The sequence below is a fragment of the Leuciscus leuciscus genome, assembly GCF_965113295.1.
Source record: "Leuciscus leuciscus genome assembly, chromosome: 2".
Lineage (NCBI taxonomy): Eukaryota > Metazoa > Chordata > Actinopteri > Cypriniformes > Leuciscidae > Leuciscus > Leuciscus leuciscus.
The window spans coordinates 41,277,149-41,293,937 of record NC_138726.1 but is presented as its reverse complement, the minus strand read 5'-3'; the positions used below and the strand labels follow the sequence as shown (position 1 = coordinate 41,293,937).

The 16,789-nt window shown below is 40.0% G+C and overlaps 3 protein-coding genes across 10 annotated transcripts in view; 1 reads left to right on the top strand and 2 right to left on the bottom strand.

Moving 5' to 3' along the window:
* Positions 1 to 7,900, bottom strand: part of rnf111 (ring finger protein 111) — a 53,056-nt gene extending 45,156 nt beyond the window's left edge. For 2 of the 4 annotated variants that reach the window (XM_082156049.1, XM_082156051.1), the window contains exon 1: positions 7,449 to 7,900. The gene's annotated coding sequence lies outside the window, so the exon portion shown is untranslated. The remainder of the gene's footprint in view (positions 1 to 7,448) is intronic. The other 2 variants (XM_082156048.1, XM_082156050.1) reach the window with 1 other exon arrangement.
* Positions 7,901 to 9,373: 1,473 nt separating this feature from the next.
* On the top strand, positions 9,374 to 11,930 carry ccnb2 (cyclin B2). The gene is made up of 8 exons (XM_082156173.1): positions 9,374 to 9,650; positions 9,813 to 9,929; positions 10,017 to 10,286; positions 10,375 to 10,533; positions 10,722 to 10,958; positions 11,053 to 11,193; positions 11,310 to 11,420; positions 11,560 to 11,930. The coding sequence occupies exons 1-8, from the start codon at positions 9,633 to 9,635 to the stop codon at positions 11,668 to 11,670; spliced, it is 1,164 nt and encodes a 387-aa protein (XP_082012299.1). The 5' UTR covers positions 9,374 to 9,632; the 3' UTR covers positions 11,671 to 11,930.
* Positions 11,931 to 12,715: 785 nt separating this feature from the next.
* myo1ea (myosin IEa) overlaps positions 12,716 to 16,789 on the bottom strand; it is a 61,038-nt gene continuing 56,964 nt past the window's right edge. For 2 of the 5 annotated variants that reach the window (XM_082156030.1, XM_082156034.1), the window contains 6 exons: positions 16,423 to 16,580; positions 16,220 to 16,309; positions 15,919 to 16,135; positions 15,704 to 15,736; positions 14,180 to 14,349; positions 12,716 to 13,980 (listed from right to left, as the gene is read on the bottom strand). In XM_082156030.1, the coding sequence (XP_082012156.1) occupies positions 13,904 to 13,980; positions 14,180 to 14,349; positions 15,704 to 15,736; positions 15,919 to 16,135; positions 16,220 to 16,309; positions 16,423 to 16,580 (745 nt within the window). In that variant the 3' untranslated portion in view covers positions 12,716 to 13,903. The remainder of the gene's footprint in view (positions 13,981 to 14,179; positions 14,350 to 15,703; positions 15,737 to 15,918; positions 16,136 to 16,219; positions 16,310 to 16,422; positions 16,581 to 16,789) is intronic. The other 3 variants (XM_082156032.1, XM_082156031.1, XM_082156033.1) reach the window with 3 other exon arrangements.

Below are 16,789 nucleotides of genomic sequence, written 5' to 3'. Positions count from 1 at the left end.
TCGCATGCAACCCGGTCACTTCTTCATATGCTCTTCACTCATGCAGCTCATCCTACGAAAAAAGGACCACAAAGGACTTTAAACCAAACAGATCCTCACAAGTCTTCACAACGCAAACCACGGTACAAAACAACAAGGCAAGGACAAGCAACACAAAATTAAAGGTACCCTGCATGTTTTGCAAAGATGAAAAACACCAGTTGTCAAAGTGCCCTAACTTTTCAGATCAGCCCTTAGAAGAGAAGCGCACATATGTTAAGGACAATAAACTGTGCTATGGATGCTTAAAGGTGGGCCATAACGCCAAAGATTGTTGCCATCGCCACACTTGTGACATTTGCAAAGGAAGGCATCCCACTTGTCTGCACAATGACAATCACAAGGCATATGAAAGATCTCGCAGCTCTGGCAACACCGCTCCAAGCACTCCAAATGAAACCGCGACAGTCACAGCTCTCAACGTTACTAAGGTGGGTGAGTCAAGTAGCACATCCATGATTGTTCCTGTTTGGGTGTCTACAGTTCAGAGCCCGTCTAAAGAGCAGTTAGTTTATGCACTATTAGACACACAAAGTGACAGCACATTTGTCTGTGAAGAATTAAGCAACCAGCTACGCGCGGACACTCACCCTGTAAAGTTAAAATTAACTACCATGCTGGGTGTTCACTCTATTGTCAAGAGTAACAGAGTATCTGGTCTGCGTGTGAGAGGTTATGACTCAGACATTTGTATCGACCTACCCCTCTCATACACCAAAGACTTTATTCCAGTTAACTATGACAACATTCCCACTAGTGACACAGCAAAACAATGGCCCCACCTGACCGAAATTGTTGATAAGATACCACCTCTTCTGAGTTGTGATGTTGGACTTCTTATCGGATTTAACTGTCCCAGAACTTTAGCTCCAAGACAAGTTCTATTAGGAGAAGGTGAGGAGCCATATGCCATCCGCACTGACCTAGGGTGGAGTATCGTTGGAGGCTCCACACCAGCGCTCAATGAAACTCAGTCAAGTTTGTGTCATAGAATCACAATAAAGGAATTACCCCCTGTAACTCCCATGGACGTGATTAACGTGCTAGAGTTAGATTTTAAGGACACAAAGGCAAGCGACAAAACAGTCTCACAAGAGGATCTCATCTTTTTGGACAAGCTCAAGGAGGGAATAAGGAAAAACGAACAAGGACACTGTGAGATGCCACTACCATTCAGACAAAGGCCACACTTACCCAACAACCGAAAGCTTGCTGAAATCAGACTCGAACACTTAAAGCGAAAGTTCAACAAAGATGAAAAGTACAAAAGAGACTATATAACCTACATGAAAGACATTATTGAAAGGGGTGACGTCGAAGAAGTACACAATGAAGGGAAACAAGGTGAACAATGGTACCTTCCCCATCACGGGATTTATCACCCCAAAAAGCCCACTAAACTTCGTGTTGTATTCGATTGTTCCGCCAAACACAATGGTACAAGTCTAAACGATCATCTTCTCCAAGGGCCAGACCTGATTAACAATCTTACAGGCATCCTCCTACGGTTCAGACGACATCATATTGCTCTAATGTGCGATATAGAGAAGATGTTCCACCAGTTTCACGTCCAGCGGTGCGACAGAGGTTACCTGAGTTTTCTGTGGTGGAAAAACGGCAACACAGAGACACAGCCACGGGTATACAGAATGAAGGTACATCTTTTCGGTGCGACATCATCTCCAGGGTGTGCAAATTACGGTCTAAAGTATTTAGCTAAAGAACACTGTCACACACATCCTGTAGGATCTGAGTTCATGGAAAGGGACTTTTATGTGGACGACGGAGTCACAAGCACAGACACAGTTGAAAAGGCAATACAGCTCGCACAAGAGGCCACAGAGATATGCAAGCAAGGAGGGCTCCGTCTACACAAATTTATCTCAAATAGCCCTGCTGTTCTACAAAGCATCCCTCCGTCTGAATGTGCAGTAGAGACAAAAACAAAGGACTTAACATTCAAAGACATGCCACAAGAAAGGGCCTTAGGCATCCAATGGAACGTTGAAAGGGACTGCTTCAGATTTGACAACACTTTAAAAGACCAACCAGCAACACGTAGGGGCATCTTATCTACTGTTGCATCCATCTACGACCCCCTTGGCTTCCTGGCGCCATATGTGCTTCACGGAAAAAGGATCCTGCAGGAAATGTGTCATCAAGGTATCAACTGGGATGACTCTCTGCCAGAAGCACTGAGGCCAAGGTGGGAGAGCTGGCAACGTGACTTTGCCAACTTAGACAAGGTAAACATAACTCGTTGTTACTTTCCTGCTAGTTTTGGTGAGCTTAAAGAAATAGAGTTGCACCACTTTTCGGATGCGAGCACGAGTGGTTATGGACAATGCACCTATTTAAGAGCCAAAAACGTTAAAGAGGAGATTCACTGTTCGCTGGTAATAGCCAAAGCCCGTGTTTCTCCTACCAAGTTGACTACAATTCCCCGACTTGAGTTAACTGCAGCTGTAGTTTCAGTCTCAGTTAGTAACATGTTGCGAGATGAACTCTGCTACGCTCAAGTCAAAGAGTATTTCTGGACTGATTCGAAGGTAGTTTTGGGCTACGTAAACAATGAGGCGCGTCGTTTCCATACCTTTGTAGCGAATAGAGTCCAAAAGATTCGCCAAAGTACAAACCCTCAGCAATGGTTTTATGTGCCATCGGAAGAGAACCCAGCCGATAGTGCGTCTAGGGGTAAATCGGTCACTGAGCTTCTCTCATCCAACTGGTTCACCGGCCCCTCCTTTCTCTGGGAGAGGGACCTGCCCACAACACAAAGTGTAGAGCTGGAACCGTCCCTTGGAGATCCAGAAGTCAGAAGAACACAGACAATGTTAACCAAAGTTACAGTGACATTTAGCATTGCAGAAAGTTTGTCCAAGTTCTCGTCATGGTCCAAAGCAGTCAAAGCTGTAGCACGTCTCATAAGAAGGGCCAAGAAAGTCAAATCAAATGCACCGGCTACAGTGAGTGAACAAGAAAGTGCAGTGCATGTCATCATTCAGGATGTACAAAAACAAACATATGGAAAAGAGATAAAACTGTTAACCAAAGGCAACCAGCTTCCACATCACAACAAACTGTTCCACTTAGACATTTTCAGGGACACGGACGGTCTCATCAAGGTCGGAGGGAGACTTTCATCTATCAAGGACTCTTTCAAACACCCTATTGTGATTCCAAAGGAACATCATGTGACCAAACTCATAATAGCTCACTGTCATGACAAAGTAAAACACCAAGGAAAAGGATTCACCATTAACGAAATCAGATCCAGTGGCTACTGGATCCCAGGGATGAGCAGAACCGTTGCTTCTTTCGTCCGCCAGTGTGTCATCTGTCGCAGACTCCGCAAAGCTCCGGAAGGTCAGAGAATGAGCGATCTACCTGCAGAGCGCGTAGAGCCCTCTCCTCCCTTTACATATTGCGGCATGGACTGTTTTGGCCCTTTTGTAACCACAGAAGGCCGAAAACAACATAAACGGTATGGACTTTTATTCACTTGCTTTTGCTCTCGCGCCATTCACATTGAGCTATTAGAGGACTTATCCACTGACACTTTCATTAATGCATTAAGGTGTTTCATTGCTATCAGAGGTGCAATTCGCCAAATCCAATGTGATCAGGGAACAAACTTTGTTGGTGCAAAGAATGAGTTTAAGGCTGCCCTAAGTGAACTGGACACCCAAAGACTGAGTACTTATCTGTCCCAAAAACAGTGCGACTTTGTGATGAATGCACCACACTCCAGTCACGCAGGTGGAGTGTGGGAGCGTCAGATAAGAACTGTCAGGAGTGTATTGAATACTACTCTGTCCCTTGCGCATGGCAGACTTAATGATGCTTCATTAAGGACTTTATTCTATGAAGCGATGGCCATAGTCAATAGTCGCCCACTGACTGTAGACAACCTTAACAACCCTGACAGCTTGGAACCACTTACCCCCAACCACCTGCTCCACATGAAATCCAGCACAATACTACCTCCACCTGGTGCCTTCCCAAAGGAGGACCTCTATGGAGCGAAGAGATGGCGTCGTGTTCAGTTCTTGACTGAGCAGTTCTGGTGCCGGTGGAGGCGTGAGTATCTGCACAACATTATTGCTAGGCAGCGCTGGCACTCCCCAAAAAGAAATCTAAGAGTAGGTGATGTTGTGTTGGACATTGATGAACTGTCACCCAGAGGTGAATGGAGACTTGCCAGAGTCCTGGAGACTGTTACCGGAAAGGACGGTCTCGTGAGAAGAGTGAAAATCTCCTTTGGAGATAAGAGACTGAATAACAAAGGTCAACGCAGTAATAAGCTTTCTAGTGTAGAGCGTCCTGTGCAAAAGCTAATTCTGATATTAGAATGCTCATAAGTTGATTTAAGAGAAATGGTTATTTCATGTTGAAAATTCTTCGTTGTTGTTATCCTGATATAACAAACTCTCATAATTTGGTGGGAGTGTAAATAACCATAAGTTTGTTACAGAAGAGGTGACAAAAAAAAAAGGTATTTTATTTTGAAATTGTGTTGAGGTGGCTGACTTCCGGTTTTGAGCTGCGCGCTTTTGTTTTCTTTTTGAACGCACGCTCTCTAGCTAGCGCAGTTTATAGCATATAGCAGCTTGTCATTCCAAATAGCAGCTACGGCACTTCGACACGGAGACCTGATAAACATTGATTTTCATGCTTGCAGCCCCTCCGAAGAGGCAAAAGGTGTGTTAATGTAAATCAGTTGAGCAATTTGTCTGTAAATATGTTCGTTTTTGCACAAATGTAAGACCATATGAATGTGAACAATGTTAGCTGATCAGTTATATCATTTGTATACATTTCAGCTCTTACGTTGGTGATATGGTGAACGGAGTAAAGTTTATAAAGGATTAAACATCATAAAACCATCAGTAAAAGTCTCATCCTTGTTCGGGGGGCATGCTACATAGGCCTATAATGTATAATAATGCAATGAGGGAAGCCATTTTTTACACAGTCGCTAAATGCGGTTGTGAGTCCTGAAAATGTGCAGGCTCGTATTAAGCAGCAATGCCATAATAGCTATTAGCATTTGGCACTTGAGTTTTGTTTCACGTGAAATCGGGATGTCACAATACCACCAAAAGTACAGGATACTCGATACCAAAGTCAATACCAGAGTAAAAAACAACAACAATAATACTTGAACTTATTTTTATACATATTTTTTTTAAAGAAATTACAATCATCTCACCAAAATGTTTGCTCACTCAATGTAGCCTATTTGAGGTAATTTGTTGCAATAGTCAGTAATAAAACAAGAATGAATAAATACGAAGCAGTAGCATAGGCTAAATAAATACAGTAGAATAAAGATACAAATTAATCAATGCTGTACATTTTCATTAAAGCCTTATTAAAGGCTTATTAAAGCTTTTCTTTTGTTGTTTGATTATAATTATTAATACAGACAGCCAATAGTAGACAGTAGCAGGTTTTAAAGGCTGCTGTCACTAAGACCTGGACGGAAACAATATGCTGTTACACATGTTGTTCACATTCACATAACCAAAGGAAATATTTGCCAAGATGGACATTTTGACATAACAGTGTGTGTATTTTAATGGTTATGTATAATAAGCTGCGAAAATCTGACACGCGAGAGGTGGCTATTTGTGTGCGCTTTGGTTGAGTGCGCACTGACTGAAAATGGTCTCTCAGAGAGCGTGCAAGTACTTTATAGTTTAAAATCACTTGAATTTATAAATTGGCACGATATATAAATGATTTGCGCTTAAGTCTTGTATTGCACAGTGCAGATCGCTTGCAGAGCAAAATCAATGTGGATACTAGGAATCCATTTGCGCATTTTGAGAGAGAGAGAGAGAGAAAGAGAGAGAGACCGAAAAGACGAGGTACCGCAACACTGTTTATGAAATTACGTCTCACAGAAACTTTTTAAATGACTGATTTGCTCTGATAATCTGTTTGGTACCTGCTATAGTGCATAAATGTTCGGTACCATTGGTACTGTATATAAAAACAAGTACTGTCACTCTGGAATTTAAATGATACCGACTTGGTACCGAAGTATCGGTTCTCATGATGACATCCCTTGTGTGAAACATGACAGGGGATTAGGGATGAACATAAACAGTGTTTTTTAAATACTTACTCACGTAGACTAACACTAATAGGGAGTGGAAGTTTTACCGTTTCCTATGCAATGACGTTATCCAATCATAACAGTGGGTATTTACTGACAAGCCTTAAAGGAGCCGTCCCTTAAAAACGGATTGTTTCAGACAAAGAATCAGAATGAAGCTTGAAAATGATTATTTGTATAATATACAAGCAAATTTGTTTTGTACAAAAAAAACGTTATTAACATTATAAATTAACCTAAAGGGAAATCCATGTCCTGACCCCTTTAACAGCCCTGCTTCATTATTTTCAATTGCTCTACAATTTAAGAGAATTAACTAAAAAGTATCATCCAAACAACTGTGACAGTCATTTTCTCCACAATGTTAGTATAGCTGGAAAAGACCATTAGTAAATATTGAGAGATCAAGCACAGATTACATTAACAGGTCTTAAAGAAAACACTAGTTCTTTCACCAAGCATGATGTCTTGTGTTGGAAATTACAAATGAATCCATTAAAGAGGCATATATTATATTATATATTTTAATGAGCCATTAAGACAAATGACAGGAATAGCATTTTCATATCTGGATGGAATATGACGATTACTGCAATTGGGAGCACAAGTAGTAACACTGCATCTTATTTGTAAGGTTTTGTTTTTCAAAACAGATGATGGAAGTGCACGTGAAAGTGAAGATTATTTGAACAAATCACTGAGGAGTATGAGCCATGGTGGCATTAATAATCTCTTTTCAGATGTCACTGCTTTATGGGAGTCAACAGCACATATGTCATGCTCCCAGAGGGGGGCACATTAAAAATGATATTGTAAATGCAAAGGCTGGAATCTGATCCAGCTGGCTGTTCAAGAAAAAAAGAGCCGCTGACCAATTCCGTCTCAAAATGGCCAGATGAAACCAGCTTCTCCATTTCCAATCAAATAACAACGTCGATTCAATAACAATCCAATAAATCATAACACAAAGGCAACGAGGGTTTGATAAACAACAGAAAAAGAAAGGCACCGATGGCATGTTGATGTTGTTGTTCTCACTTCCTTCGACACATGACAGCAATACAGATTATAAAACACATCCTAAAACAGACATCTAAGACACGTTTAAACAAATATTGACAGATAATGTTGTGGATCAGTAGCCCATTGGGCCTGGATGTGCTGGGACAAACACACTCTCTACTGAAACTGCTAGCGGCGGGCTAATAGCCTCTCCAGTTACTCAAACAATAGCTCATACCAATTGAAATTTACCATTAAAACAAATATAAACAGAGCCACTTACCTCTTTACACGTCGGAAAACTATCCCTCTTGGACTTAAACCCTTTTCCAGTGTACAATTTTCGTCGACAGAAGTAGAAAAGTATTGGGGAAGCGAGTGAACGTCAGCGGAGGCTTGTGTGAAACTGACAGTCAAATAAACCCGGAGAGGGAGGGAGATAGAGAGAGAGAGAAAGAGAGAGAGAGAGAGGCCCAGCGCTTTAGCCTCCCCGCTAACGGACGGATATTTCGACGATTACGCTTTAAGTGTATAAGAATACGCACGCGAGTTACAGTATCACACGTTTAACGTCACGGCGAGCTAATCGTACGGAGAGGACATTTAATTTAGCGATCATATATGTTTCGAATTCCTCCCCGTTTACCCTCGGGTGCGAGTCCCCATTCCTGCCTATTCGCGTCGTCCATTAGAGCGCTGCTATGTGTGTGTATGTGAACACAGCTCTGCTGCTACGCACACACACGCGCGCGAGCGAGCATTTCGACATTTTACGACATTCTCGCATCCTTTGACGACTCTCCGGGACAACAACATCGTCATAAGGCTTGCCGAAAATTACAATATATTGTGCATAACCGTTAATTATCGTAGTGGTTGACTACCGACTCTTGTGAATCTATAGATATTTTAGTGCAGTTTATGAATGCTGACCAATATGATACTGTGTTGTATTTGGGAGTTGGTAGCCTCATGCTCTCTAGTGGCAGAATGTGTCAGCGCTTCATGTAACGTTACACATAAACTGAAGGTGCAAAATAAGCTTGTATGTTTTATGGGGTTTTCGTTATTTAAATATAAAAAATATAGAAACAACACAACACAGAATTGGCCTTAATATCACAACTCTCTGGTAAAAGTAATATTACCGTTTTAATGATATTAGTCTACTGATTAGGTACCAATTTCGACTCTAATGTTTGTTTGTTTGTTTGTTTGTTTGTTTTTGAGAAGTCAAAGGCGACAAAACCTCTTTTTGTTTTTATGTAAAAAAATAAAAAATAATCCCATAATCTACTATCATCAACCCACTGAATATGGTGTATTTCAGTGTCTCGAATCTTTTGAGCCCCTCGTCAAAGATTCGTTCAGTGTCCATTTCTGGAGGTTACGCTAGGTGGCGACAAGTAATTATTTTTTGTGTGTGTTCTGAACTCACTCAACTGACTCAACATGAGTTATGCACTCATAAAAACCTCTAGGATAAAAACCTGATAAAAACTCAGAAAAAAAAAACTACTTTCAGAATATGTTTAACACTTTTAATATCATTTTTCTAACGTACAGCAGTCATTTGATTCAAAATGGAGTTAAGCATGAGTCAGAACATGGAAATGAACAAGAATGATTCATTCACTTAAAAGATTTGTTCATGAACGAATCCCTATTTCAGGTGTGCTTTCTCATTACATGAATGACAAGCATGAATGTTCCTTTTATTGTGTTTTATTACAGACCTTCTAAACCTTTGGTCTCCAACAATATTCAAAGACCCAAATGGCTTTTCCATTTGTTTGTGAATTATTGAAAGAGGGTTTTAAAAATAATATCTACTCACAATTTGTACCCCTTAAAAAAAGTTTGGCATAACTAGAAAAATCTATATTCATTATAAACAGACACATGGAGTCTTACAATTTTATTTTGCATGACTTTTCTAAGGCCACATTCACACAGCAACAGAATGTGGGTTTAAATCCCGAAAACCCACTGTTTTGCTTTATTCAGTGGCAAGCAATGGTTTTATATTCAAAATGTTTAATTTAAAAAATGCCCTGTCTTTAAAAATTAAAGGTCCTTGATCAGCAGACACTATTATCAACAACATGCTAAATACATGACTACTCAACTAACGATTACTAAGGGAATCAAGTCAACAACTTTTAAATGAGTTCAGTTCAATGTCTTCGTGTTTTACACTCTATGGTTTTACAGAGCTACATGTGAAACCGGAGATGATGAGGGATGATTGAAAAGCGTCCCTTCCCTTTTCAACCAATCGAAGTCGAGTATTCCGTGAGCCAGTGGCCAATCAGACAGCACGGAGCGGTATTTGAATCACCAGAAGGGCTTTGTACTGTACGGTTTGTTTTGAGTTGGACAAGGAACATTAAGCGAAGCTAAACGGCCTATTTTAATATTTTTTAACATTTCATTTAAGAAAGACCTCTCGAAAAGCATATTCATCATGGAAATGCACGCTTTGGTGAGTATTAAATGCAGAAATATGCGTTTGTATTTGTCTGATGTGATAAAAGGCTTGCTAGCGTCAAAGCAGCTTCATGTTCGTTAGCTTAAATAGCTAAGAGTCGTGTTGAAATAGCTTGTATGAGCATGGTTTTAGTTCTTACTTCCTTTCCCCATACAGCGCAATGCAAACAACCCTATTTTTATCGGTGGCAAAGGCGGTCCTGGAAATGGTGCAGCGAGGAGGGCCGTATTTGGCGAACTTTCCAACTTTTCCCACAAACCAGTTCAGACCAAGGTGCGTGTCTTTATTGACCACTGTGCAACTTGTGCGTTTGAGCAACAACATGATGCCACACATTCCTCTTTCTTCTTTCCTTTTCAGAAGGTTCAACCTTTGCTATCTGTTAAACCGACTGTCCAGCCAGCTGTTGTGCAACCCAAACGTGCCCAGGTACAGCACGGTGTCCCTCAGCCTGCCCCAGCGTTACCCCCCTCTGCTAAAGCTGACGTGAGCATGAAGGAAGAGGAACTGTGTCAAGCCTTTTCCAACACCCTCTTTCCAGTCGAAGACATCGATGAGGGGGATGCTGACATGCCTCAGCTGTGTCCTGAATATGTAAAGGACATCTATGTGTATCTGCAAAGCCTTGAGGTACTTGCTGCTGGTCTGTTTACAGTATTTTTCTTTCTTGGTTTTTCCACATTTCGTTCCTCCTACAGCTTCTGTGTTCTCATTGCAGGTTCAGCAGTCGGTTCGTCCCCGTTATATGCGTGGTTATGATATCAATGGACGAATGCGTGCTCTCCTGGTTGATTGGCTGATTCAGGTGCACTCAAGATTTCAGCTCCTGCAGGAAACCTTGTACATGACTGTAGCTGTCCTTGATCGCTTTCTCCAGGTGACCGTTACAGCCATTTGGTGTTTTCTTGTTCATGCAGTACCTGATTTCCTATGCTATACTGGTGAATACTTTCTGGGTGATGACTTAGTCAAATTGTATTTTAAAACCTTGTAATGGATTTATTTATGATCTGAAACTTCCACAGAAGTATGGAATTGTTAAACCCCTTTTTCTTGCACTTTCAGGTTCAGCCTGTGACCCGTAAGAAGCTCCAGCTAGTGGGGGTTACTGCAATGCTGGTTGCTTGTAAATATGAGGAAATGTATGTGCCGCTGGTTGGGGACTTTGCCTACATCGCTGACGATGCCTTCACGAAAGCCCAGATCAGAGAGATGGAGACGTTGATTCTCAGTGTGCTGAACTTTGAACTTGGACGTCCTCTGCCCTTGCACTTTTTGCGGAGAGCTTCAAAGGCTGGCAATGCAAGTACAGGTTTTTATAATCACTGTGGTTTGGCAGTTTTCTTTTTCTTAAGCTTCAGATGTTAAGTCTTTGCATTTTAAAACTGCTTTCTAGGCGGATGCTGAGAAGCATACGCTGGCAAAATATTTCCTTGAACTGACACTACTTGACTATGACATGGTCCACTATAAGCCTTCTGAGACTGCAGCTGCTGCTCTGTGCCTCTCTCAACTTGTGCTTGATGGCCAGAAATGGGTAATTTTTTTTCTTTTTCCTTCTCTGCTGTACACACCCCACACACACACTTTTTTTTATTTTTTTTTATTTTTTTTTAAATATACAAGTTAATTTCTTTTCCCCTGCTGCTCCAGTCACCAACCCAACAACACTACTCCAGCTATGATGAGGCCCACCTGAAGCCTATCATGCAGCATATTGCCAAAAATGTGGTTACAGTCAATGAAGGACTCTCAAAGCATGTGGTAAGCACTTTTCTATTGGTCTTTACATTTACACTTATGGATTTGGCCAATTCTGAGTCAAAGCGACTTGCAAAAAAAGGAACAAAAGCATGGGTTTACTTGTACTGAATTCTAGGCTGATGTTATCCATCTCTTACAGACTGTGAAAAAGAAATACTCCAGCAGTAGGCTCATGAAGATCAGCCTCCTTCCTCAGTTGAAGTCATCACTTGTGAAGGATCTGGCTGCTCCTCTGCTGTCCAGCTCCTGAGGATTTTTATGTGGGAATGAACGCTAACACTTGCACTTTATTTTGTGTCAGCCATTTTGAGAGATGGACTGCTGCTTTTTAAACCGATGTACATATTTTTGGATTGTCTAATAAATGTTTCTACACTTTTAAAGATTACTTTTTAAGCTGAGGGTTTAAATTGAGTTTTATTGTTTATGAGCTTTCTGTAGCTGTATTTGCTTTACCTCTTAGTGGGCAAAAGTGGAGCTGAAATCATTAAAATCCAAAGATTTAATGCCTTTTTTTGACTTTTGTTAATGATGTCATAAATTAGGATTGGGGTAAAGGTTTAAAGTTGTATGTGTTTGTACTCAAAACACAAATGATTCAACTGCTAAATGAATTAAGTCCCCAGACTTTCAACCTGCTGTCAGGGATATTGCACATGTGCGATATCCCTTATTTATGAACAATTCTATTTCACAAATTTGTGCCTTGAAATATTCAAGGTGAAGTGTTTATCTATGACACTAAGCTGCAGAGTGTTTTCAGTTGTTCCATTTAATCTTAGTACAAAAGTACATTTGCTTGTAAAAATGTTTAGATGCAGGTGTCCTGCAAATTTGTGGTTATGCAGTTAGTGATTGAAACCTATTGTCTTTGATCCAGTGGGCATTTTTTACATCAATTATGCCTCTTGCTAAATTGGTTAAATGAAATATTTGCTTCCATTTTACATTCCAATCTTAGAGACTATCTACATATTTTCATATTCCTGAAACATTTTTTTTTTTTGCCATTTTGTAAAAGTTTTAGATTGTGTATCTCCCAAATACTTTTAAACACAACTTGTCCTTAAATGTTTGTCAATGTAAATAAAGTTAGGGTATCCTACAAATGCCCCAAATTAAGATGTTTATTTTGATGCGTGTTCCCGAAATAAAGTTCCTGATGGAAGTAACATGTCTAATGATTTGTCTAAACCAATTATCTTAGTATTTAATGTAAAAAAGATTTACCAATGTGTTTGTTATATTAGAAAAGGTAACATCATCAGTAGGATAGTACACAATCAGACACCAAACACCAATATCTGTCACTTTATTCTTAAGAAAAAAACTAAGATGTTCTCAGTAAAATATATGGGAACTGATCTTGGGTACATTCTTACAAACATCTAAGAATTTATCTTGAGAAATTGACTTCCATAGTATGGAAAAATATACTATGGAAGTCAATGGGGCCCATAAACTGGTTACCGACATTCTTCAAAACATATTTTGTGTTCAGCAGAAAAAAAATATAAATACAGGTTTGGAACAACCTGAAGGTTGAAACTTGAAAAGATGAGAGAATTTTTATTTTTGGGCAAACTATCCTTTAAGAATTTTTGTAGATCCAGCCCCGATTCATCTCTTCACTGACTAGCACCTTGACGAATGGTGTCGATGACCTGACCAGTACATTTCAATGATATTGTACTCATAAAGTGCTTCGTATCTATACAGTAACATATGTGGTGAGTATGGGTTTTCCAAATAATGCATGGAAATACCACTGCAGTTTAAATTTAAACTGTTGGAATCTTTTGTACAATGATACATTCAGCATTGTTATAAGATTATGAACGTAACATCAAAAGCATAGTACAATCCATGGTTTTCAAGAGCTGTAGTGCAGTTTAAACATTTGGGTTTCTCTTAACTACAATATGAAAGGCAATAACATGGTAAAACGTTCCTTAGCAGCAAAACATTTCCCACTAAAACCATTGATTCGGACATGACTTCAAGAGATTGAAAAAAAAAAAACATAAATCACAAACAGCAGGTGACTCTAAAGCCAAGCCCCTTAATTTACATATAAAATCTATCCATTTCAAAAGCAAAATAAAAAAAGCCTGTTCCCACATAAAATGGCTACTTCATCGCTAAGTGAATTAAGATCACCTTAAAAATCAATGAAAGATGAACAAACCATATCAGAAATAAACTGTAGAATGCTGTAATATAAATACAATAAATAGTTTTGATCAGTGCTCACAGGGAGTGCTCAGTATTCAGCGCCCTGGAGAAAACTTTCATGTCCGGTCGGCGTCTGCCCGCATGGCCTCAAATGTCTGTGGCAACACAACGCAAAGCTTATGAGGAGTTCAGCCACAGCACACCTCGCTCGTTCCTTCATTATCTCCATTTTCCCTCATTTCTTTGTCCTTGTCCTTCTTCGAACAAGTCTGCTGAGGTTCTGGTCGCCTCATCAACAGCAGATGAGGTTAGATCTTGGTCACGTAGTTGTTTGGGAAAAGACCTTGTTTACCTCTCAGTCTCCCTGTCCACCATCCAGAGGCATCTAGACAAACAAATAATGCATATCAGAATTACCACATTCTGCCACTAAAAAAACAAGACCCACAACGTATCTTTTAAAAAGATTCAGATAGGCCCTATATGTAAAATGGCAGCAATATTCATGAAAACTTTACAAACAGGGACTGGATTCACGAAACATTAAGAATATCATTTTCATATTTCATTTTGCACGCTCTCACCTTCCTTAATGATGTCAATGATGTCATCTGCATTGAAACTGAGCTCATCTGTGTCTTGGGCGTCGTATGCATAAAGGGCTTTACATTGAGGCACTTGGGGCTTCGGCTTGGGGGCCGGTTTGGGCCGACCACCTCCTGGAGAGGGCCTGTTGGTGGACTGTCTGTGGGCCCTTGGAAAAAAGCACAGAGGATATTAACTGATGGAATTGCAAGGTGACGTTTCTAACATTGCAGCAACCACGGGAACATGCTTCTACAAGTGAAGGTAAGTGTGAAGTCAACTAGGATCTTGAAGTACCAGATAGCTGCTGTGAGAGGGTTAGCTGTCTGATTTTGTGGTGTTAGTTCATGTGTTCCCAACTAGGTGGCGACAGATTCACATTTATCCATTGTGGCACTGTCAGTCTGAACTAGTCTACATTTCCCAAATAGACTTCATTCAGTTGATCCTCCACCTCAGAATATATATATTTTTTTCAGTTGTTGCAATGAAGGGCCATTTGTTAGCCCTTCAGTCTTCATGATGTGTCTGAGTCGACCCTCATCATGACTACAACCGAGAAAATGTTAGAAAATGCCCAATCCAGAGTCCTTAACCTTGCTGAAGTTAAAGAAGAAAGAAAATCCTCTTTCATATGACTAGCTATTCACAATCTGATCTTCATTCGGTAACACACTATTGTACAAAAGTTTGGAGTCTGTCAGATTTAAAGGACAATTCACACCGCACAGACAAATGCCAACAAACATGTTTGTTGGGTTTTGTCGGATCAGTGTTGGTCGGAGTTTGTTTTCACCCCCACTGAACATGTTCAATCAGTGTTTGTCGGTGTCTGTACGGGCAGTGTGAACATGACAGTTATTTTCATAAAATTCTAAATCCAATGGCAAACTTGTTTGTTGGCATTTCTTTGTGTGGTGTGAATTGGCCTTAATACTTTTAAACAACAAATTAATAATTGTATTCAGAAAGGATGCATTAAATTGATCAAAAGTTACAGTAAAGAGTAAGAAATTCTATTTCAAATATGCTGTCTTTTCTCAAGATTTCCAACAATTTAAAAAAAAAACATATTTCAGCATTAATAATAATTAGAAATGTTTCTTGAGCACCAAACCAGCATATTAGAATGATTTGTGAAGGCTCATGTGACACTGAAGCTTCAGCTTTGCATTGCAGGAATTAAATACTTTTTAAAACATATTAAAACAGAAAGGTGTAGTAATATTTCACAATATTACTATTTGTACTGCATTTTTATTCAAATAAAGGCAGCCTTGGGTTTACATAAATGACTTATTACCGAAGTCTTACCAATTCCAAACTTTTGAACAATACTGTAAATCAAATTTTAATCTATAAAATGTGATAGTTAAATGTAAGGAACCAGAAATCCAAAAAAAGAATGAGAAAGAATGCAAGGGTGGATTTGAAGTTGGGCATCTCTGGTGTTGATCTATCACTAGTCAAATGAACCACAACCACTGCCACCTAACAGAAACTACACACATGCTCAGACTCACATTCCTCCATTGCCAGATGGTTGATGATTTCTGCTACGGTAAAGAGATACATGCATGTTACATTCAAACATAGCTCACGATTTTGTTTGCATGGATAATGTCTGGTAGATGAGCTTCAGTTATGCATCTAGCAATTAGACAAATGTTAACCATCTTCAGTACTCAGATAGTTGTTAGCCATATATTTTGTAAATGTGTGTTCTGTGTCCTCTCACCCTGCAGCCCCTTGGTCTGGCACTTTGAGGAAATCCATGTTGGGTTGCTGGGGTGCCTGTCTGCTGCTGCCTCTGTCCTTGAGCTGACTGACATTAGTAGGCAGGAATGGACGGGCCGTGTTTCCTGATGTCGGCTTCTGATTGCTGTGATGTTGCGAGTTCCTCTGATTGGCAGTGTGATTTGCATTCTTCAGCCCTCCATTTTGGTGAGCAACTGCTGAGAAACACGCATGCATACTGACTATAACAAATGGAAGATTAGGATATTTGATAATAGTACTAGTTGAATGGGAAAACGTACCTGGAGGGCCAGGTGCGACTCGTGTTGGGGTGTGGTGGTGTGTCCTGGACGTGTTGGGGCGGCTTTGAGTGACGCCCTGCTTAGTAGGACCTGAATGAGGGTTGAATTTGTGTGTATGAGATCTTGCATGGATAACAAATAACATTATATTAAATAATATTAAATGACATTGTGAATAAAACACAATACGAGTCATCACTCACGTGAGTTTTTGGACAAACCCGGTCCAATGCTGACCTGCAGCATTTTGTTTGAGGGTCGCAGCACAGCTACGTCCCCTTGACCTTGGATGAACTGCACCTGTCTGGATCCTCCAGCATTCCAGGGTCCCCATCCATCTTTCTTTAATTTCATTTCCAGCCTGCAGGTCCAAATCACAGTCAATGATTAACATACAGTGGCCGCAAAACAACACTGGATAAAAAGCTTGAATGTCATTGCATGCATTAGATCCTAAAAAGCAAATGCCATTTATATATATATAAAAAAAAAAAATTATTTGAAAATATAACAATATAATAAAATATAAAGACAACTGAAACATAATAACAAATAATTTCACAAAAATAA

What these genes read in the sequence shown, in the direction of transcription:
- ccnb2 (XM_082156173.1), top strand. An exon ending in TCCTTGATCGCTTTCTCCAG is followed by an intron (nt 10,534 to 10,721) that starts GTGACCGTTACA and finishes TTGCACTTTCAG; the next exon opens with GTTCAGCCTGTGACCCGTAA. An exon ending in TGCTTGATGGCCAGAAATGG is followed by an intron (nt 11,194 to 11,309) that starts GTAATTTTTTTT and finishes CTGCTGCTCCAG; the next exon opens with TCACCAACCCAACAACACTA.